Source organism: Cebidichthys violaceus, unplaced genomic scaffold (assembly GCF_023349555.1).
Source record: "Cebidichthys violaceus isolate CVI_PGR_0920_01 unplaced genomic scaffold, fCebVio1.0.p SCAF_26, whole genome shotgun sequence".
Taxonomy (NCBI): domain Eukaryota; kingdom Metazoa; phylum Chordata; class Actinopteri; order Perciformes; family Stichaeidae; genus Cebidichthys; species Cebidichthys violaceus.
Window position 1 is genome coordinate 1775065 of NW_027176439.1, and position 27040 is coordinate 1802104.

General features: G+C 40.0%; 1 protein-coding gene across 1 annotated transcript; it reads right to left on the reverse strand.

Moving 5' to 3' along the window:
* mapk1 (mitogen-activated protein kinase 1) lies at positions 1-26732 on the reverse strand. The gene is made up of 9 exons (XM_068721136.1): positions 26399-26732; positions 10304-10486; positions 9427-9616; positions 8824-8940; positions 8399-8513; positions 7585-7716; positions 7040-7149; positions 6161-6290; positions 1-4045 (listed from the first exon to the last, which is right to left on the reverse strand). The coding sequence occupies exons 1-8, from the start codon at positions 26509-26511 to the stop codon at positions 6174-6176; spliced, it is 1077 nt and encodes a 358-aa protein (XP_068577237.1). The 5' UTR covers positions 26512-26732; the 3' UTR covers positions 1-4045; positions 6161-6173.
* Between the last annotated feature and the right edge of the window lie 308 nt (positions 26733-27040).

Sequence of the window (27040 nt, forward strand, 5' to 3'; positions counted from 1 at the left end):
TAAAGGTAAAATGTTTTTAATGAACGTCTATTTAAATGGCAGAGTTGCAAAAAAAACTAACATTAAAAAACAGGTTTGTCAAAGTGGCAGTCAGTCTTTAATAATAGCAAAGAAATGCTTCGTTCAAGTCAAATCCTTCACACGACAGCAAAATAAAAACGGACCGATCAATTCCAACAATGTCTATGGCAGGTCACACCTTTAAAATCCAAACGAGGAGTTTCTTTTGTTTTCTTTTTTCAGAAATGTTAACTACACAATTAAAGGTTTATACTGATCAAAACATACAGCGTGAAGTAGTTCCACTGGAGACAACTCAAACAAGATTAGTGTCCGATAGAAACATAACATTCATTTTACAATAAAAATATCTGCACAAAAAAGGGTAACGCAAAAAATATAAATGTTTGCTTTTCATCTTTTCAATACAGTCACAAATCACACAGCTGTGGAAACAAATCTCTATAAAATTTACATAACTGAAAGATAAGGATACCCCCCCCCCCCCAGACTTGATTGTGATCATTTTTAAGAGCGTTTAATGCGATTACAAACGGACCCCCGACTGAACAAAAGCTGCACATCAAATCTTGGATATCAAGACTATCAAAGAAGGCACAAACAGACAGGTTGCACAAAGAAGTCAGCAGAAGCTTTTTTATACAACGAATCCCAGCAAGGTTTCCAGTGCCCTTAATTCTAACTAAAACACCCCACCCCCAACCCCACCAAAATAAAAGACTATCTACAGGCAATTCAAGTCCCCGCAGGCACCTCGGATTACAAGTCCCATCCCAACTAGAAGCAAGTGCATTTAATAATCGTGAGACAGACGGGTCTTTACCTCACGTTCTGCTCAGGTGAGAATTTGACAGTGCAAAAAAAAGATTTTGCACTGGAGTTTTGGTCATTTTTCAGATGAGTTTAGTCACGGACGACGAAACCAACAAGCAGGTTTTTTTGGGGGTGTGAGCAGAGAGGGAACCGATCAAACATTTTATTTTTCTAAATATAAAATTTGCATGATATTTTCTAAAACTTGATCTTTACATGTCCGTTTTTTTCCTAATGTTTCCATGAAAGTTTCCTGCTTGAGTTCACACTAATGAGGAAAACGGAGAAAAAAGTTTGAGACAGTTATTTCAGTTAACATAAATGTGTTCAGAGTATTTACCAAGAAAAGGACATCATTTGTTTATAATTAAAAACTTACGAAAAGTGCACATTTTTGTACGTGACCTGCTGTACGCTGCCTAAAAGACTCCCCAAGTCACGGCATCTGAGCGTTTCATTCATTGAAGGTGGAACTAAATTAACACCGAGGATGCAAAGATAAGATGATGAATCGACTCCTAAACAATTCCGATAAATGGATAATTGTTTTTTTAAGTCAATTATCAAGTTAAAATACTAAACATTTGCCGGTTACAGCTTCTCAAAATGAGGATTTGGCGTTTTTCTCAGTTTCACATCATCGTTATGTTGATATCTCAAGGTTTTGGTGGGATACAGAGGGGTCATCTGGGAACTTGGCGATGAGCACGTTTCACCATTGACTGTTATTTCTTTAAGACCGAGCATCAGCAGAGCATCACCTCTCCTACTCGGTTTCAGTCTGACATTATTCAGCCAGAACAAAGAGACTAATTTAAAACGTCTTTGTTTCCAGCTGCGGGGGTTTAACTCGACCACGCCATCAAGAGAACCGTTTGTACGACTCAAAACTCGCTTTTTGACGTGTACGCAAATGTAGAAGAAGAATCAAAAGTTGAGATTTATCTTCACTCATCTTCTGTCAAACACAGAGCACATACATCGTTGTGGTCGTTAGAAAGATTTTTTTTTAAAAAGCAGCTCGATACTCCTGAAACGGTCTCGTTCTAGATTTAAATCTCTAATTACTACTTTAAGTGCCAGCAGAGAAAGATTCTTGAAGAATCCATTAAGGTAGATTTTGACTATAATCTATCAGAGATGTTTTAGTGTCGTAGATAATACTTAGTTTCATTCTTTAGGTCACTCACACATCACTGAATGAGCTTTTCTGTAGAAGCTGCAGTACTGAAACCCAACAAAAGGCTAAGTGTTACCTTGAAGCTGAATATGTTCCAGGCCCACTTGTAAACAAACTGAATGACGCTCCCTTAAAGTTTCCACACACACACACACACACACACACACACACACACACACACACACACACACACACACACACACACACACACACACACACACATATATCTCTCTTGTCTTTTAAGTCTTGATTCTGAAATCTTGAAATCCAACAGTCTGTAATCAGCAGTTAGTGACAAGAACTGAAAATCTGCTCTTGACTTCTGCTGCTTCTTATTTTTTAATTTTAATTTTTTTGCACTGCAGTTGTCGGCTGGTGCCGACACTGCCAACCGGTATCAGCGTGATAATGTGCAATTTAAAGCCAAAAATAAAAATGTTACAACGAACAAAATGGAGAACCTGATTAGTTCCGTTTGGGTATTATATCAACTGCATCGTGCCTGGATTCCACTTCTCAGGTTGAGGAAACGACTCATTCTGTGGTTTCTGTGTGATTGGTATAAATACAGATATATGGTTATTCTCCTATTTGCAACCACACATAAAAAAGACGCATTAGCGTGCATGATGGGAGTTTGCCCAACAACGACGAAAAAACGTAAATGGAAATGACATAAAAAAAAAACGGACAAAGAAAAATGCTGAGGCAAAACAAAAGAGACGGGCCAAAAAGCACCATGCGGTTGGGAAGTGTAGAAACAGAAAGAGCCGGGGCGCTCTCACGGCGGATCTGCCCGGCTTGTGTGGCACTTAACATCGTCGTCTTTGTATGCGGAGCTTATAACAGTCATGCAAAAGGGCACAGTATTATTCTAACAAGGCGAGAGAGAGAGAGAGAGAGAGAGAGAGAGAGAGAGAGAGAGAGAGAGAGAAAAAGAAAAACACCAAACGGGAAGAAAAAAAAAAAAGGAGGCACGACAACGTTTCATAACTGACTTCTTGTCCTGACGCAGTAAATCTTCTCCCGTGTGAAAAACATCATACAGTACATACAGACGTGTATGAAATAACAGACATTTCCTTTAGGTTTCTCATGGCTAAGGCAGAAATTGATCTTTCAACGTACTTGTGATTTGGTGCATTTATACACATTTTACTGAAGCCGATGAGAAATGACAACATTTTTGTGTTTAACGAAAAGAAAAGAAAGGTAATAAATTCATCTGATTCACCGTCTATCATCAGTCATTAAGATATCTTAAGACTCTTTGGGCTATGTATATATTTATATGTATATATATATATATATATATATATTTGCATTTGGGCCTTATGTGTTAAAATATAGATCCTCTTCGAAAGAAAATGGCTTTTGTGCCCACAAGTCTGTGGCTGATTATGTGATTTCATTGCATAAATCAGTTGATTTAATTCAGGTTTTTCCTTTTTTTTTTTGATAAGAGAACGAAAAGATAAGAGATCAAGGTCTCCCTTGTAACAGTGCGACAAAAGGTTAGAAAATTGAAAAGACTCAAATGATGGGTGATTCATTTGAGTAGTCTACCGTTGTTCGTTTGTGCAATGTAGGCAGAGTAATAAGCACGACAGCTGCACCAGAAAACACAACAGCTAGTCCATCACGGCTGTTCAACTGGACGTAAAAAGGTCTCGAATAAGAGCAGCCAGAGCCAAACGCCTTTAAGACACACGAAGGAAAAAAAACAGAAGAAGTTGTTTATCTTGGCTTGAAACACAAAAATCCCCCCCCCCCCCAAACTGTAAGCTGTGATGTAAAAGAGAGAGGAAGTGAGAGGAGAGAAAAGGCATAGACAAACGATTGACTGATTGATTGATTGATTGATTGATTGATTGATTCCTGACGCCATTCCTGAGCAAAGTGGACTTGACGAGTGAGACCCAAGGAATCCAGGCGATGTGGACGACTGGAGAGGCAGAAAAACAAAAAGAACATCACAGCAACAGTGAGGAGGCGAGGAGGAGCGACGCAGAAGCCGGTCCATGGAATCACCTGGAGGGAGAAGAAACAGTGAGCGTGTGATGAGCCGCCACGCCTCTTGGTTTCTAGTAAAATGAATGTCTTGTATAATGACTTCACCTGAAGCAAATAGTTGCAATAGTCAGTTGCATTTTGCATTGCTGGTCGGTAAAAAACACCCGAGATCCAACCTGAACATGACACATTTTCTGCTCGGCAGGAGGTTCTGTTGTTATTATTTGACTGAATATTAAGCACTCATCACTATTCATCTGGCACATACATATATATTTACCCATGTTGTATTTATTTATGTTTTTCTTTCTTTAATGGCTGCTATTATTCTAATTTGTGTTCCTGTTAAATGTTTGGAAATACACTTGGAATGGACCTTTGTGTATTAAAATATGCTGTAAATTTCTGTTCAGTGATTCAAATAATTCAAACAACGAATGAATTAATAACAAACAAAAAAAAGTCAGTTCAGTCCGATTATCAGGCGCCTGTGGAGGAAAATAAACTTAAAAACAAGGTTTTAACAACAACAAGGTCCTGTGACTTGATGCCGTTTCTGAGAAAATGTTAATTAATAGCTGATGTTTTACTATGAAAATTGAATTTCACTTTTCCAGGTTACAAAAATGTGTGTATGCCGTCAATAACAGTTCTTAGAAATAGAGAAAATTGGAAACAGCAGGTCAGACAAACATCTGGAGGATGTTGGTGTCATGTAGATAGAATCAGCCTGAACCTTTACTGTACATCAACACGGGGTGTTTCTAGTCGCTCTTTAATGGACTCTTACATGCTGTGTGTTATTTAAAAGAAGATCTGGTATCTACAGAGACTCTTAAAGTCACCACTAAGAGTGTAAACCACACTGGTTGTTTAAATGACCAATTAACACTTAAAAGAAGTTTGATGTATTTTTAAGCATTTACGAATATATTTATGTAAGACCTTTCCTTAATGATAAATGTATTACGTCAGCACAGCGGTTGCATTGTAACTAAACTGTTAATGATGAAGTTAAATAGACATTAACAGAAGTTACAGAAATAAGAATTAAGACGTGAAAATGAGAGCAGCTTTGCGTCTCACTCCCGTTTCCTTTTCAGCCGACTCGTGTTTACGCATCGAGAGGAAACACAGTAATTACATACGCTGACACGAAGCAGATGAGAGGCAGTGATAGTTATTATCGCAACAAGAGGCCCGTCAGCGAGCAGCTGGTGGTTCGCAAAGACGTCACATCTGAGGAGCTACTGTGTGGGGGTTTATGAACGCTCTTTAATGGTGTAATCCGTTTCCAATATTGATTTGTAAATCCCTATTTATTATATAAAAAAGGCAGCAGTATTGTGTGTTTACATTAACAATTGGCAAAAGTGTCCGTTGACATGCAAAACATTTACAAGCATCAGGTTTTCTCCCCATAATTACATTCTAGTCAGAGTGAAAAACGTCCCATTAAGACTACCGTGTCTTTAAGATCTTCAGTTAAACAGACTAAAGTATTTCATATTGGATTTGCGAACGTATACAAGATAGAAAATCTCTTGAATAAGTGAGCCCACTGCACATTACATCCCTAAATAAAAAGATACTTTGAAAAAAAGAAAAAAAAGAGGAGCGACTTGAGTTGCGCTCATATTTATTTATTATTAATTATAAAACTAGAATAACCGCCTCACGGTATTAGGTTATTGGGCAATTCTCCATATCATGTTTTTAACATTTAAGTGACATAAAACTGTTTATTTTCATCTGCTTTCAGATCAAACTTCCATATATTATATTTCACTAACAATTGAAAATATACTTGGTGGTGGACCTTGAAAGTGCCCGTTGAGATAAGTGGTTTTTAAAAGTGGTTTCATCGTCGTGAAGAACATCTACTTCACTCTAAAATCTATATTGCAGCGCACAGTGAGCGGTCTTTGCTTGAGCTGTTGAATTCAAACACAAATGAATCAGTAGATTTTAAAGCTTTATCACCGCTCAACAGGAAGGAATGAGGGTCATCCTTAAAACAAAAAAAAAAAGACTGCAGAGCAGCGAATAGTCAAACTGTTCTGCACACTGTCCCTCTCTGAGTTTACGTTGGTTCTCAGGTTATTATCTGGACGGCAGGCGATGTGGACTTACCCCGTGTGAGACGTTAGGACCTAAAGGCGATCTGGAAACGTGAAGTTTCTTCAAAGATGAGCTCCTTCAGTGTCTCTTTGGGGAGGTCGTCCAGCTCCATGTCAAACTTGAACGGGGCCTCTGCAACAGGCTGCACAAGAGAGACAGAGAGGACATGTTGGTGCAAACGTTCCGTGGAGACTTCTGGTGTCCAACCCACAAACAGAGACGTTAAATGGAGTGCTCCGTGTTTAAAATATGAGCAGAATCATTCAGTTATGGAGATATGAATTGCAGGTTTTAGGTTCAAGCGAAGAACACCATATTCTCTGCTGCCAAGTGTGTCTAAACTACAATAATAACAACAAATGAGTTTGGTGGCTTCATGAAGTAGTGAAGGATTGTGGGAGTTGTTGTCTTCACCACTATTGCTGTCATTCTGTGTTCATCATTCAGGAGGTTTTCACTGCAGAGGTCTCCTCCTCTCCAAAACGAACTGACCGGGTGACTAAAACACTGAAAAAGAAATCTGCGTTTCTCCGACACAGCCGCCGCTAACGTTTGCTCGGCTCGCTTCTCTGATGACTGAAGATCCAGACAATCCTTCATCCCGTAAAAATAAAAAGTCAAAAAGACCGAAAGAGTGTATCGTAAATATGTGGCTTAGAACTGGAACAAAGATGTATGACTTCTGTGACGGGCAACCAAATGAAACACACCTTTAACTTATTAAAACTAAGGATTTCTTCAATACAACATAGGTCTGGTCATTTTACTACTGAAAAGTTACTTATCATACTTTTAAGGAATAGAGGAACATAACAGATGCAACAAAAACTCCCAAGGTGACGACTCGATCAGCAAAAGACGACGTCCAACAGCCCAAGACGAGCGCCTCACCTCATCCGTGGGGTCGTAGTACTGCTCCAGGTACGGGTGCGCCAGGGCCTCCTCCACCTCGATCCTCTTGTGAGGGTTGAATGTCAACATCTTGTCCAACAGGTCCAGAGCTGCAGCACGAGAGAAAGAACATTCAACAGGATTCTGAAGCAACAATGAGCTTGTTGGCCCACTAGAGGGCGCCATCACACCCACCATACTGTTTGGATTATTTCAAAGTAGAAAACAAGGAGACGATTTTTGATTTTACACGTTTTATGAGGAAATTCTGGGACTAATTTGTTCAGCTGCTGCCCGTTTAAAATCGTATTATAATCTAGTTGTGTACCCTGAAATCACAATGGAACTGGAGTTGTTACATCACTTGTTTTGCCTGACCGGTGGGTAAATGGTTTGTCCCCGTGCGTCCCATAAAATCATATTCTGTCCAGGAATGTTCTCAGGAAATAGTTCAGCGGTGGTAACTCTCCATCGTCTGCAGTACAAACCTCTCAAAGAATCTATGAAAAAAAAAAAAAAAACCACGAGTCTATTCTGACTCTGACCTTTGGGATCAGCATTGGGGAAGAGGCGGTTCCACGGCACTTTGCAGCGCAAAGGCAGCGACAAAAGGTAGTTCCTGGCCTTGATGTTGATGATGCAGTTGAGATCCTCCTGAGAGGGAGAACCCAGGATCCCTGAAGGACAAAGATTAGAGAGAAGAGTTACTTTCTGATTCATTTTTTATTTTTTTTTAAATCTAAATGAAACACAGCATCTACTAAGTTTTTGTTAAGTAACAGTCTGAATGGACAACTCAACGACAGATGGGAGAAGCAATATGTGGTCTAGCACCCAAAAAACCTTTATAAATGAATACTAACAGCTACAGGATCCATGGACAGGCACCAGGAAGCTGTTGCTACTAAAAGGTGTCAAATCTTTGATGTGGACTAAAGCGACACTGCATTTTGCAACAGACTCACATTTGTCTCAACTGAAAGGAAAACATGATGTTATTGACATGTGCTACAGTGCGACCATCATGAGATACTGATTGTAAATATATACAATGAAGAGAGACAGAGAGACATAAACTATATACACAGCACAGTCTTCATTATCAATTTTAAAATGATCTGATGTTTATGTTTAAACTACATAAACACAATTTCTTCGTTTGAAATGTTAATACCACCTTAAAACAGAGTGGGGAGTTTAGTCGAAATTGCATTTGGACTCGACAGCATTTTCACATTTCAAGTAATTGATCTTAAAATATTTTAGAAAATGAACAGCAGTAAAGCTGGCACAGTGCTAATGAACCCGGACATTTAAACTCACCCTATAAACACCGGTAATAATGAAGGGAATTTTTACCCAAAATGTGGTTAAGCTGATCCAAGTAGTGCTTCCCGGGAAAGATTGGCCTGTTGGACAACATCTCAGCCAGGATGCAGCCCACTGACCAGATGTCTATGGACTTGGTATAGCCCTGAGGGGGAGCGGCACAACGACACGGTCATGACTACAGTGTATCTAAAGTCAATATAAGACTCGGTTAACACAGCATGAACAGTATCAAGTTATTACTAGAGCCTCATTCTTCTACCTAGGAATCAGAAGGTTACATTTAAGATTTAAAGAAAGAAACATCTACAGTCAATATTCCCCCCAAAAAAAATAAAACGACTGAGGTTTTAACTAAAAACAGAGATCATATTTCCAGGTGTCTTTTAGCAAAAACAAACAAAAATAAACCCAAAACACTCATGCACTCATCCTGTTGACATGTCAACACTCACCTTGGAGTTCAGCATGATCTCAGGCGCTCGGTACCAGCGAGTGGCTACGTACTCTGTTAGGAACCCAGTGTGATCGTGGTCCGGATCAGCCACACGGGCCAAACCAAAGTCACAGATCTGCAGGAGGACGAGAGAGAGAGAGGAGACGATGAATGGCCGCAGGATTGGAGGACACAAGATCTAAATAAGCTGGATGTCATTTCACTGACAACGTAAAACCCTCCACAGGTTATAGAACATGTTCAGAGCTGTTTGCATGGCTGTTTTGTACTCTTTTCAACTCAAATTGAACCTAAAAACAGTTCAATTCAGGCTTGAGAGGCCTTTCAACACTGACAAAATCTGGAAGGATAAGACTGAACGCTGTAATGTTTCATCTTAAAATCATGTACCTGTACTAAATAAGAAACATATTATGAATTATCAGTGACTGAAAATCAGCCCAGTAATGCCTCTTTAAAGACAAAAATAAACTGTATTTGTATGGCACCTTTTATACAATAACTGCAGCTCAGAGTGCTTTACAGTAAATGACTCACTTGCACCTGGAGCTCCACATGAATAAAGACACACGGCAGAGTGAATGCCTGTTTGAGGCTCTACCTTGAGATCACAGGTGGTGTTCAGCAGAAGGTTGGAGGGCTTCAGGTCGCGATGCAGGACGTTGGCAGAGTGGATGTACTTGAGCCCTCGTAGGATCTGGTACAGGAAGTAGCAGATGTGGTCGTTGCTCAGGTGTTGAGTCTTCAGCAGCTTGTAGAGGTCCGTCTCCATGAGATCCTGGACGATGTATCTGCGCAGCGCCACGCTAAAGAACTTCTACTTTCATGTTGTGGAGAACACACTCAAATGGGATTGCAGAGAAAGTGAATAAGGTTGCATCGTTTAGCTCGGGCTAGCTTAGCTTATCTTTATTTTAATGTTCCTGCAGAGCCACGAGAAGATTCAGTAACATCTCAAATGAGCTGAGGAGAGATTTCAAAAAAGATATTGTTTATGGTTTTTCTGGTTTTTGCTCATCTGATCTGGTGAGCAGGAAGCAGAGAGGCATCGGCGGTCACAGCCATTTCTTTTAAAAAAGGTAAAGCAGAGTGCAGAACTATGAAACCGACTGTAACTACACACTCCACCAGTGTGCTACTGTTGCTGCAGTGAAGAGCGTCTCTGCCAAATATATGGTGACAGGTGGCCATTATGCAATAAAAATACAACTGAGAACATTTGCAACTACGACTGTTGGTGTGCGAGACGAACTTCACTGGCAACACAAAGAAGTCATTTTAAATGTTTGAAATAGATTTGCATAAAAGCACAAACACCTGAGGAAATACAAATACTTTAACATCCTATTAACTACCATAAACATGCAAGAAAACTCCTATAAACGTCCTTAAGGATTAACCTGAAGCCCATAGATTAAACTGCAGAAACATAAAGTACGTTAAAATCTAAATGATGAGACGCGTTTGTGAGAGGATACACGTCCTTCATCTGGTCAATGGTTGGTGTGCGGATGATGTCGTTGATGCTGATGATGTTCTCATGTTTGAAGCGCAGCAGGATCTTGATCTCCCTCAAGGTGCGCTGGCAGTACGTCTGGTGCTCGAAAGGGCTGATCTTCTTGATGGCCACGCGGATCTTGTTGTCGCGGTCATAGGCAGAGCTGGGTTATGTAAAAAAAAAAAAAAGAATAAAAAAACAACAACTATTAGACGCCGACATTGAGGGAGGAAAACACTTAAAACAAGTGAAGTACAGCAAAACCAGAACACATTTTGACCCGTTTATTCTCGTGTCTCCACCTTTCAACCTGAAATGTGGATACTTTAGTTTTAACTTCCTGTTTTGTATATTTTGTACAGACTTGTCTGACAAAATGCTTGATGCTCACGTAACATTAGACACACCGAGTGTCAGGATACCACCGTTTTCTCATTCTTTCTGCTAAAAACTACATTTTGGGTTCTTTTTCCCTGTTGGTAGTTCATCCCAACACACAGCAGCTTTCAGTCATTTTTCTGTTATAACAAGGAGGCTCCTTCACGCAGCACAAAGTCAATGGAGAGCTACGAATTGTTTTCCCGTCCGGTGTGGGCGGGACTTAAACGCCCTCAGTCTCTATGCAGTAATAACACAAGTCCACAAATCAAAAAAAAAAGAAGGAAGGAAGGGCAAAAGTTTCTAAGCTTTGAGGTTTTCTGGTTCATACAGCAGATAGCACATGTGGTGTTTTCTTCTTTCATCATTTCCCTTTGAAATATGTTGAAATGATCTACTGACATTTAAGTACAGAGAAACAAAATCATATCTCGCTTTGCAGACCGAGTCTTATTGAACAGCAGCAGCCGGGCGCCAAAGTCGGTGACAAACGCCGTTTCCTTCCTGTGGCTTGCAAGTGGAAATCTTTTAATGTGAAGTGGTGACAGCAGGAAGTGTCCGGGCTTGCATTAGCAGTATCTTAACACGGCAAATGCACTTTGTTACTGCGTGGAGCAGAAAACAATGAGGCTGCTGTAGCGTCGGTCAGATGAAAAGTGAGACCAGGAATGTAGGAGTGGAGCAAAACTCCCAAACGCAGACAACGTCACTCTTACCAGACCTAAGCGCCGATACCTGAACACACAGCACCACGACACACAGCTCAGCTGAGTGGAGAGACAGTCCCTGTTCGGTGCAGCTACCTGCTTCTAAACTGTGCTACAAAGAACCAGAAGGAGGGAGGAGCTGAAGATAAGATCACCTCACTCTGGTTTCTCCACACCTTGATAACTATACTACGAAAGTATAACATGACTTTACTACTACTACTACTACTACTACTACTACTACTAAAGACTACTTCTTCCAGTTGCAGTTGTAATGATAAAAAAATGTGTTTTAAATGCTGCCCTGACATTCAATGTTGGGAGGAATATCGCTTATTTGTGCAAGTCAAAAAGCAACAATTTGCTTTATATGTATGATATATATAATAAATCATACTGAGGAATCAAAAAACCAAAGATATTCTCACTCATAGATTTTGTTGACTAATTGATTTAAATCAACAGATTCATAAAAACTCAGTTTCTCCACAAAGAATAACACAAAAGCTCCACATTAAAACAGAGATGAGTTTGAAAGTTTAATGCACATCGACCACTCAGCAAGGAAAAAGCATAAAGAACAACAAATAAACTAAAGCGATTTTAGTAGACTGAGACAATAAAACGACTAAAAGCAATAGCAAGTATCTAAGACTTTGAGACGCGTCGTAGACGTTCATCACATATTTTCACTTCTTTTGAAACAATTCAAGGCCTGGAAAACAGGATCTCAAATCCCCATTGCTGTACACAAGTGAGACACATTTTAAATGTATGCTCAAAGAGACAGCAAAGTATATAACACTCAATTAATTGCAGCTCTTTCTTACAAAAAGCAGTGCTCAATAAAGCCTATGATGTGACAAGTCATCTTGTTGAGTAGGTATGAATGTTAGCCGGCCGTTTAGCTCCATTTTGTAATATTGTCATCTTAAAAAAAAAAAAAGAGAGAAAGAAATCCAATAATGAAAAGCATAACATATACAGGAAATGATGGGATGCCTGAGATCTCACACTAAAGCCAGATCCAGAGAAGGGGCAATAAGGTAATGCACACAGATTAAGAGGTAATGTGCCTTTCATAGCAGAGGGGATCTACTGTCAATTCAATCCACCCGTTCCAAAGATGACAGTGCTGTCAAATACACTACTAAAAGAGTAAAATGAAGCATTTAGCTCATTATGCAAACAAGAACCACATACAATTAAAATTCAAACATTATGCAGACTGGAAAAAAGCATATTTGCTCATCTTTTCATTCAAGATTAAGGGCATTACTGAGATAGAACATGGTGGAAACTCCTGCCTATGATCAGATGGAAACAGGAAAGAAATCCCAGCATGCCCCTTGGCATGAATAGATAAATAGAATAGCTTTTTACCTGCAGGCCCTTTCTTCTGAGGATCATGTTCACCATCTACTACGTTGCATCAACAAGTATCAACATGTTAAATGAACGCCACGGTCCTTTAAGAGCATTACTTGTTTGTTTTTAATTGTTCTTGGTTGGGCTTCTAGCAGCTGTTGCAGGTTCAGGTGTGTGTGAGGAGCTTGATAGTTATTATAGAGCAAAACCCTGTCGTCCAAATGATTGGTGCCAAGCAAAAAAAAGGCAATAAAAACTAACAAAGAGAGTCACTTCTACTGCTTGTGTGAGCGCTTCTACATCCAGCAGACTAATTGTGAAAGCTTAGGCCCATCTGTGGTGAGACGCCTCCTCCACACCACGCCAGGTACAGACATGTCCACTGCTGAATTGCTGGCTCTTTTCACTGGTTTAATGGCTGTCTCAACTTCCCCACGCTCACTCAGTCGGAGATATTTTGAATTCCCAAACTGGGGTCTAAACCTGCGTCTTGCACGCCAACGTCGTCTCATCATTGCTTTTAAATCAGATAAAGCAGGAATAAAAAAAATAAGATGTCTGTGTGTTGCCTTCAAGAGCTCTAATACTTTCAAAATCCTTTTTAGATATTTTTAGGGTGACATGAAAGTCTTGGGTTCTTAATGCAACGACAGGAATTCAGTCCATCTAATTTGAAGTCTGTCCCAAAGAATGAGAATTCATATTTTAGTCTGGTGTTGGTTATGCAAACTGGCCAGACATCCTCAGTGCACAGGAACTGACACACCAAAAACCACGTCCAAACTCACTGCCCACTGCCAAGGAATGCAAATTAACTGCTCCCGGCTTCCAACGTCGTCTGGATTTCCAAGTCATCTGCTGTCAAATCTGTTACAAGTTGCTGCCATTTTGGAGCAATCATGAAACCCCCCCAAAAAAATTGCCCAACAAAGCTGCACCTTCAGGATAACGAAACTGAGGAAAAAAAAAAAAAGTTCTTGAGCTGCATCATTTACACCTACAGCCAAGAGGGATTTTATTTCTGCAAATTACAAACAACGGACTGAAAGCCACCCACGTAGAATGACAGAATAAGAAAAAGAGTTGCTATAGTGATGGGGGCGTAGGGACTGAAATGTAAACACAAGTGTGCCAGCCTCCTGCGAGGGAAATATGAGTGACCTTCCTCTCCACTTGTGTGAGAGGAATGTGAGTGTGTGTGTGTGTGTGTGTGTGTGTGTGTGTGTGTGTGGGAGGAAATAGCTCTCCATGTTAACTGTTCTACACCAGTAGATACCCTCGTCTTGTACAGAGAAGCTACAAGACGTATTCATCTAAACCATAATATGAGCCAGTTTGGCACAGACACATCTTGTTTTTAGAACAGGCAATAACAATATTTTCTCATGCGTGATGTAAAGATGACAAACAGAATGTCATTAGTTGGAGGAGCCCTTGTTTAGTTATTTATAAAGCAAAAATAACTAATGCAAAAATCTGCTTCCATCTTCTTAAATGTGAGGATTTGGTGCATTTTTCGGTTTTGTATCGCAAATAATAGAAGATATCTTTGTGTTTTATAACGATTGCTCAGGAAAACTCTTCTTTTCTATTATTTCATAGATTAAACTAATAATCGTATAAAAGTGCGGCAGGAATGAGTCCTAAAACCAGAAAGTGAGTCCACATTTTTGGTACTTCCTGTTAATCGTTAGCTGGAGCCCTTTTCAAAAGCTACTAGCTTAACTAATAATAATATCTATATCTTTTTTTTCCCCTTTTTTTTTAAATGCACTAAATGTGTTGCATGTTGCTGTTGTTGAGTGCAGAGAGAAGTGAGGACAATCTTTAGTCCACACTACATTTCACCACACGGTTACTGAGGCAAGCCTATCAGTTCCTTGTCAGTTTGTCCAGGAGTGTCACAGAAGGAAGTCTTTGAGGAAGTACAAAGTACACCGAGATGAGTGCGTAGTACTAATGTGCTGGCCTCGGTGTACTGTGAGAGTCTCGACCTGCTGAGCCTTATCACTGAAGGGTGGACTTTCATTCCTGAGAATGATTCACTCAAAGAGACTCACGAGTTTTGAACTTTTTACTGGTTTAGATTTTTACTGATTACTAGCTTTGATGTCTGACGAAGATACGATATATTAAAACATATCTCTATGTTTTGTAGCTCAATTCCAATAAGAGGCGGATTTTATTTTCTGATTATCAATTCATTTTTGAAAGCCATTTTTTTTCGCAGCGATTGCCCAAAATCCACTGGTTCCAGCTTCACAAATTGTGAATAACTTCAGGTTTTCTTAGTCTTCTATATCAGAAAATCCATTTCCTTCAGGTCTTAGACAATCAATCAGTATGTCAACTTGAGCTTTGGGAACTTGTGATGCACATTTCCTACTATATTCTGACATTAACGCACAAACAATGAGTTGACGAGCCAAGAAAACAGCTGGTAGATGAATCAATAGTGAAAATGATCATTACTTGCAGCCCAAACTGTTCAGGAAAGGTTGAAACTGTTGGATATATGTAGCTATGAGAACGTTTACTCACATCTTTGTTAATATATAGAGGATTGTTATCAAATGCATCAGATTTTCTTGTATTTTTTCTTATCTTAATAAAAGAAGCTGTGGTGACAATGAGAGCTGCAGACTCTCATATGCAACAGTGAAGAGAATCTGCTCTGAGCTTCCTTTCCCATTTCCTCTGCTTCTGTATGGTTTTCTGAGCATGCTCAGTGCGCAGGAAAAAGCACAGAGAGGAGGGGAGTGTGTGTGTGTGTGTGTGTGTGTGTGTGTGTGTGTGTGGGGGGGGTCTGTTTCCAAGGAGACGGTAATACAAGGCTTTACACTGCAGCCGCTGTGTTATGCAATAGGGCTGTTACCATGACTATGTTCAAGGGGTTGGGTTGAAGGAAGAAGAAGGGGGGGGCACTTTATCCTACCAACCAGCAGGATAAAGTGCAGATATGAGCGTCCTTGTGCAGACTTAGAAAGACGGGGTCCAACGATTTGCAGAAAGGCTTTGAAGGCAGTGTGAAGCGGGGGGGGGGGTCGGAGGGTCGAGCTTCAAACAACACTCACAGGCTGACATCAGCTTCGGTACTGAGGGATTAGAGGCTCTCTGACTCTATTTACAGAACATCTACTCATCTAGTGAGGCACCACGGTACAGAGGGTTATCAATCACATCAGTGAATATTAGGGCTGGGTCCAATAGTTCCAAGCCTCATTCATAACATTGACATTCAAATTCTAACATTCAAATGCTGTGCAGCAGCTTCTTTTTTTATTTTTTTTTGCACTCGGCCACTGCAGAATTATGAGCGACGCTGCAAAAATTTCACACAATCATTAAAAGTTGAATATGTTGTCACGTTGTCCGTTGCTGTTTGTAAAAACAGTATTTAAAATCCAGCCAACGAGCCAGCGAGTAAGATAGAGAGGGAATGAAGGAAGGGAGGGAACGAAAGAAGGGACGAAGCGAAGGAAGGGAGGGAGCGAAGGAAAGGAGGGAATGAAGGAAGAGAGGGAGCGAAGGAAGGGAGGGAGCGAAGGAAGAGAGGGAGCGAAGGAAGGGAGCGAAGGAAGGGAGGGAACGAAGGAAGGGAGGGAACGAAGGAAGGGAGGGAGGGAACGAAGAGAGGGAACGAAGGGAGGAAGAGAGGGAAGGGAAGGAAGGGAAAAGGAAGAGTGGGAATGAAGGGTGAGAGGGAACGCAGAGAGGGAACGATGAAGAGAGGAAACGAAGGGAGGGAACAATGAAGAGAGGAAACGATGAAGAGAGGGAACGAAGGGAGGGAACGATGAAGAGAGGGAACGAAGGGAGGGAATGAAGAGAGGGAATGAAGAGAGGGAACGAAGGGAGGGAACGATGAAGGGAGGGAATGAAGGGAGGGAAATGAAGAGAGGGAAATGGAGAGGGAAATGAAGAGAGAAATGAAGAGGAGAACGAAGGGAGGGAACGATGAAGAGAGGGTACAATGAAGAGAGGGAATGAAGGGAGGGAATGAAGAGAGGGAATGAAGAGAGGGAACGATGAAGAGAGGGAACGAAGGGAGGGAACGATGAAGGGAGGGAATGAAGGGAGGGAAATGAAGAGAGAGAAATGAAGAGAGAGAAATGAAGAGAGAGAAATGAAGAGGAGAACGAAGGGAGGGAATGAACAAAGTATAAGTCGCCTAAATTTCCCAACAAACAATATAAAATGATTCACATTTTTACCAAACTTATCCCAGATCTCTTGAATCTACTCTATAAACTGATGTATTGTTTTTAATTTCTTGTTCCTGATTTGATTTGTGTATCTGTATTCATAATTTCAGAATCCATGCTAGATGTTTCTGCAGAGATCAATCGATTAATAAAGTGTAATCCTTTTCTTAGAACTGATACCATCGCTTGCTGTTTGTGAGAGGCTTCAGTAGTAAAGCCTCAGGCTTCACTGACTATCGCCCACCAGAGTTCACACATTAGGCCTTCTTAGCTGTGTGTAGAACAAAATATACAATCCTTTTAACAGTAAAATCACACTATTCAGCTCTGCATATTTGTTCACTTAAAGCTTTATCCGTGAACTATTACAGATTTGGGCTGCATCTTCTTGCTTATCAAAACCCACTTCCTGTTTACTAACCAAAACAACCTGTTTTCAGCCAGGTGACGGTGAGGCGTTTGTGTTTACGAGAACATTTCACTCAAGCTTGCACGGCTGTGTGATTCAAAATGAGCTCTACATGATGAAAACAGCCCTGTGAGACCTGGTATGTTTCCCTGTCTTCTGCAGAATGCATGCTTTGATACGCTCCAGCATCGTCCCAGTATGACAAATATACAAATGTTGCCTTTATGAGGGGAAACTGACACGAGAAGAGCCACTGGTAAAAGCACCTTAACATGCAGGTTTTTGTGTTTTCTCTTTCTGCTTTAACAAGAAAAATACACAACTACACACATCCTGGAATACTGAACATTACTTTTCTACTACTTGTAAATCAAGTTTTAAGCGCATATCTTATTGTGGCAATGCAAACATGTTCAACACGTGCCTCTGATCATTCTCAGACTTTGAGGAAACTTTGAGGAAGTGACTTTCAGGAAGCCACTCTTCCCTCCTCACACCGTGCACACGGTACACGTTGAGCAGTGATATCTATTTCAAATAGATCCTCACTGTGGTTTGCAGTACTTTGTCACAGACTTCACGTTAAAAGGGATAGTTTGGATTATTTCAAGTGGGGTTGTATGGCAGAGTTGGACTGATTTTCTTTAGGTTTTCTACGTAACTGCTCCTGTGTCGGTACTCATGTCTGTCTGTAATGCACTCTTATGGACAAGCTCACTTCAAAACATCTGAACAATCCCTTTAGGTGAGAATGGGCCTAAAACCAATCCCCTCCTCTGCTAACAACATGAACTCTTTATAGGCTTTCATGAAATGAAACATTAACCGATAGAGAGAAAGAGCTCGGTGTCTTTTCACACAGTAAATGCCATATATTTCCCTGAAGAGTTTCGAGTGATGTTTTAACATTTTCTTTGTCTTGTGAACACAAGTGCATTGTTACATAACATTACATCACACCACTGCCAATGGTTTCACACTATTCCACTGATCTACAGATTGTGTCTAACGTGTGAAGAAATCCTCCTCCCAGCGATGTGCTGTGAGGAGGAAATCTTTAAACAAACGTTTATGAGGAAGGAATTATACTTAATTTGTTAGACCTCAAAGATACACCTTGAGCGCTGAACGTCAACAGAAACTTTGTTTAGAAGGAACCCCACAGGGCACCTTTATAATGTAGAATGTAATAAACAAACAAAAATGAGACACAAGAGGCATCAGTATTAAGCCTTGAATAAACTATTTTTAGGAGGAAACCCTGTCATGATATTCATGCTACTAATACTAATACATGTACTAATACATTTGCTGATAAGAACAATACTAAACGACAGTGTTTGGAGCTAGCTAGTTGAAGTAGTTGACTATATTTGAGGCACTTAGTTAAGTAACTATAATTATTTGTTTGTAATACAAATCAAATCGCTCACACGCCGCAGCAAAATGTGAATCAAAACTAATGTTGTAAATTGCCTTTTTCCTCATTCCTATACCGACTGCTTATCAAACCTAATAACCAAATGAATAGCTATTATGTTCTGTATTGTTTTCCATTAGTATGAATTAATATTCAAATTTATTTTTTTAGAGAGATTACGCAACAGAGGCCGCATTAAAAACAGAATCAGACCAAATAAATGGTTTCTTTCTTATTCTGCCCATTTAAACACCGTGCTGCACAACATTACAGAGAAACAGTGTAAACACTGGACTGTATGGTCTGAAGCACAGCAGGACCTCCAGCTCTCAGGTGAGGAGCGAACACTCGGACCGTTGTGTCGCAGCTCGTTATCCTCGAGTCATTCTACCAACCAGCAGTCGAGTCTCTGCATTCAACCACATTCAGACGGTGGTACTTCCTGAATAATTAAAACAAAAGCTAATAGGGAAATATTTTAGTAGTGTTGTGCAATTGACAATTTGCACTCCTTTATGTTTGAATTAATCTGGCAAGAAATAGTCCCCTCCACCTTTAGCTCCTTTTATGAGTAACTTGTCATCACAACCAAGTCTAAGTCATGCCTTAAACAGCTGAAACAATTTACTATCAAACTACAGAAAATGACTCAATTATTTTCGAGTCATTTCTTAAAGCAACTATGTCAAACATTAACTGGTTACAGCTTCTAAATTGTGAGGATTTGCTACAAAAACAAGACATCTGCAGACGTAACCTTTGGTTTTAGGAAATTGTAAATAAAAAAAATAAAAATAAAAAAAGGCATTTTATAGACCAGTCGATAAATAGAGAAAATATTAATTGATTAGTCATTTGTTGCAGACCTACGTGAGCCGTTTAGAAATCATAAATAATCTCTGATTCTAGCTTCTCAAATGTGAAGATTTTCTACTTTTCTGTTTCCATTAGTTTAAATTAACTATTTTTGGTGTTGATGACTGTTGGGTGAACAAAACAAGACATTAATAGATCTCATCTTGGACTATTTATTAACCATTTAAAAAGAAAATTGGAATAGATTAACCATTATTAAGACAATCACAAATTGACAGATCAATCAATAACAAAAACAATTGTTAGTTTGTAGCTTTAATAGCTCCACATAAGAGTCCAACGACTATTCCTCTATATGCACTTTCTCTAGAACCCCGCAGGAAAACATTCCACATACGTGATCAAGTTGTTCGTAAAGAGTAAAGTTGTTACTCATGCTGGTAACTTGGAATATTAGCCGAATGCGTCATACAAAATGCAAAACTATTTGTTTTACATGCAAATATACGTCTTCCCTGCGCTTAAACGTTGCACAACTGTCGAGGAAAGTACATTTAACAATCTTGCTTTGTGCACAACTTCCAAAAGATGCGTTCGACGCTGCCGACCACCTCTGTCAATGTAACCCGTCGTACTGTGGAGTCCACGTCGTCGTGGTTTCTCCACAACGCGGCCTCATTTCATACCGTAACCATGGCAGTTATTTGAGTAAATGGAGGAATGCATCCTGTGTATGTAGCAGCAGTGCAGTAATAAAATGCATCACGATGAACACCAATATATCAGCTTCAATGCAACAAGCCGAACAATGCGTGAACGGTCTTTTTACGCGTTTAGTTGAACCAGAAGTCCCTGAGCTCGTCTCGGCCTAAAGTCTCCCCCAAAATTACACAAATTACATCTCCTTCTGAACTGCACAACAGGATCTCAAGAGTGTCAAGGCTATTCATCCCCCCCCCCATTGCTCCAATTGGCTGTGGTGCTGATGTCAGAGGCAGATGAGGTTGCCATGGAGACAGGCGCCACGGTGGCATTGGAGAGGACGGCTCACGACAGAATGAAGCGCTGAGCTTCAGCAGACGGCGAGGAATCCAGACGGGTCAAGGAGATGAGCTTCAAGACCAGAAGGAGTCGCCGTGAGGAGGAAAAAAGACGTGCGGGGTTTAAACACAGTGAAATATTTACTATATGAAATGTGGGGGACAACACCAATATTTATATTTTGGGTAAATGTCACTTTGGTGCAAGAGAGGTACACTGTATTCCACGACAACTAGTTACATCTTAAAACTATCAAATTGTATCCAAATAAAACGTGATGGTGTACTTTGTCTGGACTCTTGATGCAGTTATTACCAGTCTACAGGTACATTTAATGCACATGTTATGGAACAGCTTTTTTCACTTAAAAACTAAAATCAGGACTGGATTTGCTGGATTTCTCCGTTCTCATTTTAAATTAAAACATTTTTTATCTGAAAATGCCACAATGAGCTCTGGGCCTTTTTACAATTTGTTTTTAGACTACATGACATAATTGTGAATATAATCCACTGATAAAGAGAATGTCAATAATTGTTAGTTGCAGCCCTTACAACATAGACAAATGATTTAGTAGCAGTTATTATTTATGCTCCAGGGTGTCAGCTTGGTTTAATTCAACTTCTGACAGTCTTTACAACTTCACCTTTACCTCACTCGCCTGGCTGAATAAAAAAATAAAATAAACTTCTTCGGCAAAATGGTTTCAAATCAAAAAGAAAGCTTAATGCCGGTTATGACGACATGTTCAAGTACCGTCAGATTTACTGTGAACTACACAACACTGCTCATATCAGGTGGACTTTCTATATTCCTTGATGTCTTTCGACTGGCATTACAACTCAAACATGTTGAAACAAGAGTCAAATATGACGCCAAATCCACCGGCATCAGACCTCGTGGAGAACAGGGCGTTTTTATAGTTAATCAACTTGGGATGCACGGTTCCGATCTTAGTGATACCTGATCTTAAAAAGGCAGATCAGGTATCACTAATAAAAAAAATGTTTGTCCGTTTTCATTGTAAAATTAGAAATTTCCAAATTTCTGTTGGTCACAATCAATCCGCGCAGTGCCGTATCAACCCGTTCAGCAGCAGCAGCAGCAGCAGCAGCACACCCCCCCCCCCCCCCCCCCCCCCCCATGATCCAACTGTTCATGTGGGCGTGATAAAAAAAGAAAAAGCCAGAGTATGCTTAAGCTCCGGAACATCATCACAGGAGGGCGATACAGTATCTCGCGATTGCATAAGACCCGTCGGCTGTGTGTGGACTGAGGCTTGTGATAAGAGAGTCAGTACGAGCAGCAGGCCTCAGCCACCGGCAAGCCGCACAGTCAACACAGTCAACACAGTCAACAAGAGCCTCTTGAAAGCAAAAATAGGTCGACACCGACACGGCTCACCGTCAAACCGCCCTCTTACCATTACAGCCAAACGCAGCCAGGTTCCATAACACAAACACACAACTTTCTGGAGTAATATACACCGATTACCTGACCTTTCTTTGTACCAACTAAAGACTCGCAGACTGATTATAATCCTCCGTCCTGCCTTGTTCCATTAAGATCTGCACAGTTATTAAAAGAAATCAGCACAACACATTACTACTACAACTCTGATTCATTATTGTATGGAGGGTATCTACAGCTAGGAACGCTGACAAAATAATTGTTTTATCTTGGTTAAAATGCTCAAATACCACTTTCTAGTACATTGGTCAATAGCTGATTTGCTTGTAGTGCGGACACTTCAGACACACAGATAAAAAGAAACGCTCTATGAGGAACGACATTGACTAGGTGAACTATAGAATTTAGACCAACTGTCGGTGACAGAACAGATTTTTGTAGGAGGCTTCCATAAGAACCATAAAAATCCTTCCTGTAATAAAGCCCATGAGCGGCTAGAAAACCTCGGCCACCAGGTCTTTATCTTTGACACGACGTTATACTCATGGTGTGATTAAGTATGCTAAAATACTTTACACCACAAACAGCACCTGGGCTTCAGAAAGTTGGGAGGTTTGGTTTGATCAGCTGGTTTGATGCTTTGGGATGCATGACATGTTGATATTTGGGATCAAATCGCTGTAAACTACACATTTGTTTTGTTTTTTTTACACATTACTTTTAAGCGATCACAAATGCCTTTCTATGAATATGTGATCCTTTCTAATTTTGCAAAAGAAAAAACTATGTGTGAAATGTGCTCATGCATCAATGTATGTAAAATATAATAAAAATCCAGCTTTTGGGACTCATAATACTCATTAAAGGCGTCCCAGCGGAAGCCGTTTATGAGATGACACCAGTATATAGTGGTGCACTGTCACCCCAAAAGGCCAGATAAAAGAGCAAGTTCCTGATTTAAAAATACTTTGAATGTTAAAAGTACACGCTGCACCACTTTCTTTGGCTGCTGTACATTAAAGCAACAAGACCGACTGACTCAAAACTACAGGTCTCAAAGAGGAATGCAGCAAGACCGCAGGAGCAAGGAGGCTGAGGCTGACAGATCATCCACTCCAACGCCAAAAATAACCCAAAGTAAATAACTGCTCTCATGTTAACATGAGTGAAGAATACCGGAGGGTTTATGTAGGTTCTGCCGCTGGTATAAAAGCTGCTGATTCAGTCATTTCACGGCTACAAAGTGAAAACAGTCGTTAACTTCGTTATAAAGATGGAAGTTTTCAGAATCTAAATAAATCAAAATTTCTCTTTGAGAGACTCGGATTAAATCAATGCTGCCTCACATTTCATAATCTAATAGAGCATGATGGTGCATATTTCGTCTCACAGGACCCTCTTACGTGTGAGAAAAGCTTGTAAAAGAAACAAAAACGTTGCGCTTAATGGACACAATGTTGTTGTAACTTGTCATTTTGCTGTCTTTGAGATTTTGGCATCATTGGGAGTCAAAACAAATCCAGTCCTTGCAGCCCTAGTCAAGCATGACGGACCTGTCTGTGCACGTTGCTCTGATTTAATAATAAATAAATAAATAAATAAATAAATAAATATATATATATATATATATATATATATATAATTCCCACTCATAATATACAGTATCACTGGTTCCTTGGAAGATAAGTAAGACATTTCATTTAAAAACACATTAGCTCAAGTGGGTTTTTGTGTGAGCTGAAAGGCGCAATCCAAACCAAAACAAATGCATTCAAACTGAACGGTGAATTCCAATTACATCACATCATCAATGATCATGTGTCAAACTAACCATCATTCATTCAAGCAGATGAGATGGACAAAAAAAAAAAGATGTCTGATCTTAAAGCAAACTGTCAAAGAACGGAGCAAAAAAACAACTGTGGGAAGTCTTCATCTTACACATTTCACATTACTGGAATTACTTGCAACAGCCAGAAGATGAAAGCACCGATGGCCAGCATGGGCGAACGCGTACCGAAAAGTGCTCCGCTTACAGAAAGTGAAACTTGCTAGAAAAAAAAAAAAAGAAGGAATAAAACCTCACAGCTGGACTGATCAATGGTCTCTCAGAGGTGACGTCCAGACACACCACACCTACGAGAACCCCACAGGTTACGCCTCATAACATATCAACACTCATTGTAGCAGACACTGAGAATATCTTGACCTTATTTTACTCATGTTTAGCACTAACTTTAACACTTTATCCTTGATTAGTCCTCTTAAAATCAAGCTTTACAGGTGGTCAGTCTGTATTTTGATTCCAAGTAAGATTTAGATTCTAGTAAATGTACCCCCCCCCAACCAAAAAAACACCGGTGAACGAGTCAATCTGGAGAAAAATGAACGCCATCAGTTCCACTATACTTGTTATGTTGAGCATCTTCTCACCGCCGTTTGTTACAGATATATGCAATCAAAAGATGTATCCATATCTAGTTAGTATTAATGAAACTGGATTAGTTCAGCAGATATCAAGAAAGTCAGCTGTCACTATTGATTAATCGGCAGATACTTTTGATTAGTGCAGCAGTATGAACCAGTCACAAGTAACCAGAGAACAAAGTGATGTCTTCAAATGATTCATTTTCTAGCTGACAGTAAAAAAAAAAACCAACTAAAGTATTACGTTTACAGTGATATGAGGCAGTAACAAAAGCAGCAGATCCTCATATTTAAGATTCCAGAAAGAGGATACTTATTTTTTTAGGTGGATTTCTTACTTTTTTTAAATTTATTTGAATTGCAGTGACTTCAAAGTTTGTGCAGTTTCCAACGCTTATTCTAACGTGTTATTGTCTCTTTTAAAGCTAAAGAAAACATCAACCTCTTCACAAATCAACAACCTTCCAACACTGTGGGGCTTTAATGGTGATCTGGTCCGCTCGCCTTGAGCTAACCAAGGATTTGCTTTACAGTGGATCGTACCAGTAACAACCGTTGCTGAGTGCTTTTTTTTTTTTTCTCCATTTTGCAGACAGAAAGATGCTGAACAACCTGCTGTGCCTCTACACTGTAGACAGGCTGTGTGTCAACCTCTCAGAAAACCCCAAGCTCTTCTCACCACAGAGGAGAAAGAAACAGAACTACACTGCTGCTGCTGCTGCTGCTGCTGCTGTTTGACACAAGGACATTATATTATGTAATACAGCACAGTGTGCAGCACACATTACCAAAAGGTTAAAGAAACCACAAGAGTTGGTGTTTTTTGAAAGGAGGAGAGTAGGATTTAGCTTAATACAAACTGAGATGCTGTTAAAATAATGAATACAGGGTTAATTATCAGAATGAATACTACAAATGTACACAGTTATGATATCAATCATGCAGTAGAACGGGGTAAAACCTCCATACCACATAGTTTTGATGAGTTATCCTCAGCTACATCTCTGATTTCATTTAGTATATGAAATACTACAGTCCGAGTGGGTCTCGCCTATAAATTCCTTCACATTGTGTAACAAGCCATCTGCTACTGAAACACATTTTCAAGGAGAAAACCCTTGAGCTTCTCTTGCAAGTAAATTTTCAGGCAATATCACCAAATAAGTCTAAAACATAGTTGTACAGCTACGAAGGGGGAGAACATATCTATCTAAATATTTTTTTTTTTAAAGGCATGTTTAAGTCAATTAAAATCCCTGCACATTAAATGTAAATACTGTATAGCTAACATGTGTGGATATTTTATGATGAAGCAGTGAAGCAACAACAAGATGTAGTAGTGTTAGATTCGTATGAATCCTGCTGAAAAGCTCTATATTCTATGGTGAAGTATTAAAAAGGGTAGATTGGAAGAGAAAAACGAAATAAAAATCACTGTAAATTCCACGTGGGTGATCGCACCGAGCCTGTTCAGTGCCCGTTGTAGTGATATTATTGACAAAAACACCAAATGTGTTCATTTTTATAAGCTTGCATGCAACGTTTGAGAGCAGAGGATGCAACACATAACGATTTGTTATGAAGAAACAGTAACGTTACACTATTAAGCTTGTAGCGTTACCTAAATACAATTTAAATTGACTTTTAAGTCGGTCACTTTTTTTTTTTTTCTTTTTTTTTACAGCCAAAAGTCAGCCAATTCGGCCGTGATTTAATGCATTATCCTCGCGAACCGACGCTACCTTCATTATTAAACTAACATCGGTTTCACACAGTTGTTTGCAACAGCAAGTTAGTCGGGCTAAAAAAAGAGAAGATGTGAACTCTATGCATTGCGTGTTTGAAAGAAATAAAGCTAGGTAGGGTAGACAGAGTGTTCAGGGTACACACTCACCACACCATCCCGTAGGCTCCCTCTCCAATGTAGGAGAGGTTGCTGTACCGAGGCCCGACGTCGAAGGCCTGTCCGCGGACCAGCTCCGCTCCAGACACCGCAGCTGTCGCCATTTTTCTCTTACACGGCTATCAAATAAAAAATGTAAAAAAAAACAACAGCTAAGATTAGAAAACTAATATGCCAAAAAAAAGAAGTGTTTTTTTATATATCCGTCGTCGCTGTGAGTGCAACAGTTATCGGTGTGAGCAGAGGCCTTCACTTCGTCTTCTTCTTTCCGATTACGTGCCTTCAGACCGACCGCACCACCACCACTGCTGTGCTGTCGCAGGCAGGAGCGAGGAGCGAGGAGGAGCGGAGAGAGGTCTGATGCTGCAGGAAATAACGGAGGTGGTCACGTGATCCGGTGTTGCCTTCAGGTACTGCTTTCCACTCAGGAAGTACACAAGCACAAACAGTAAGGTAGAATACAGTTGTGGAAGAAGTATTCAAATCCTGTACTTAAGTAAACGTAGTACTACTAATAGCAACCACACTGTGAAAATACCCCCCCCACCCCCTGTGGTTTACACCAAGCAGGTACATCCTGAAAAGGATTTTTTTTTAATGATCAGTCATAGGCAGTAATGATGTCACCTACAA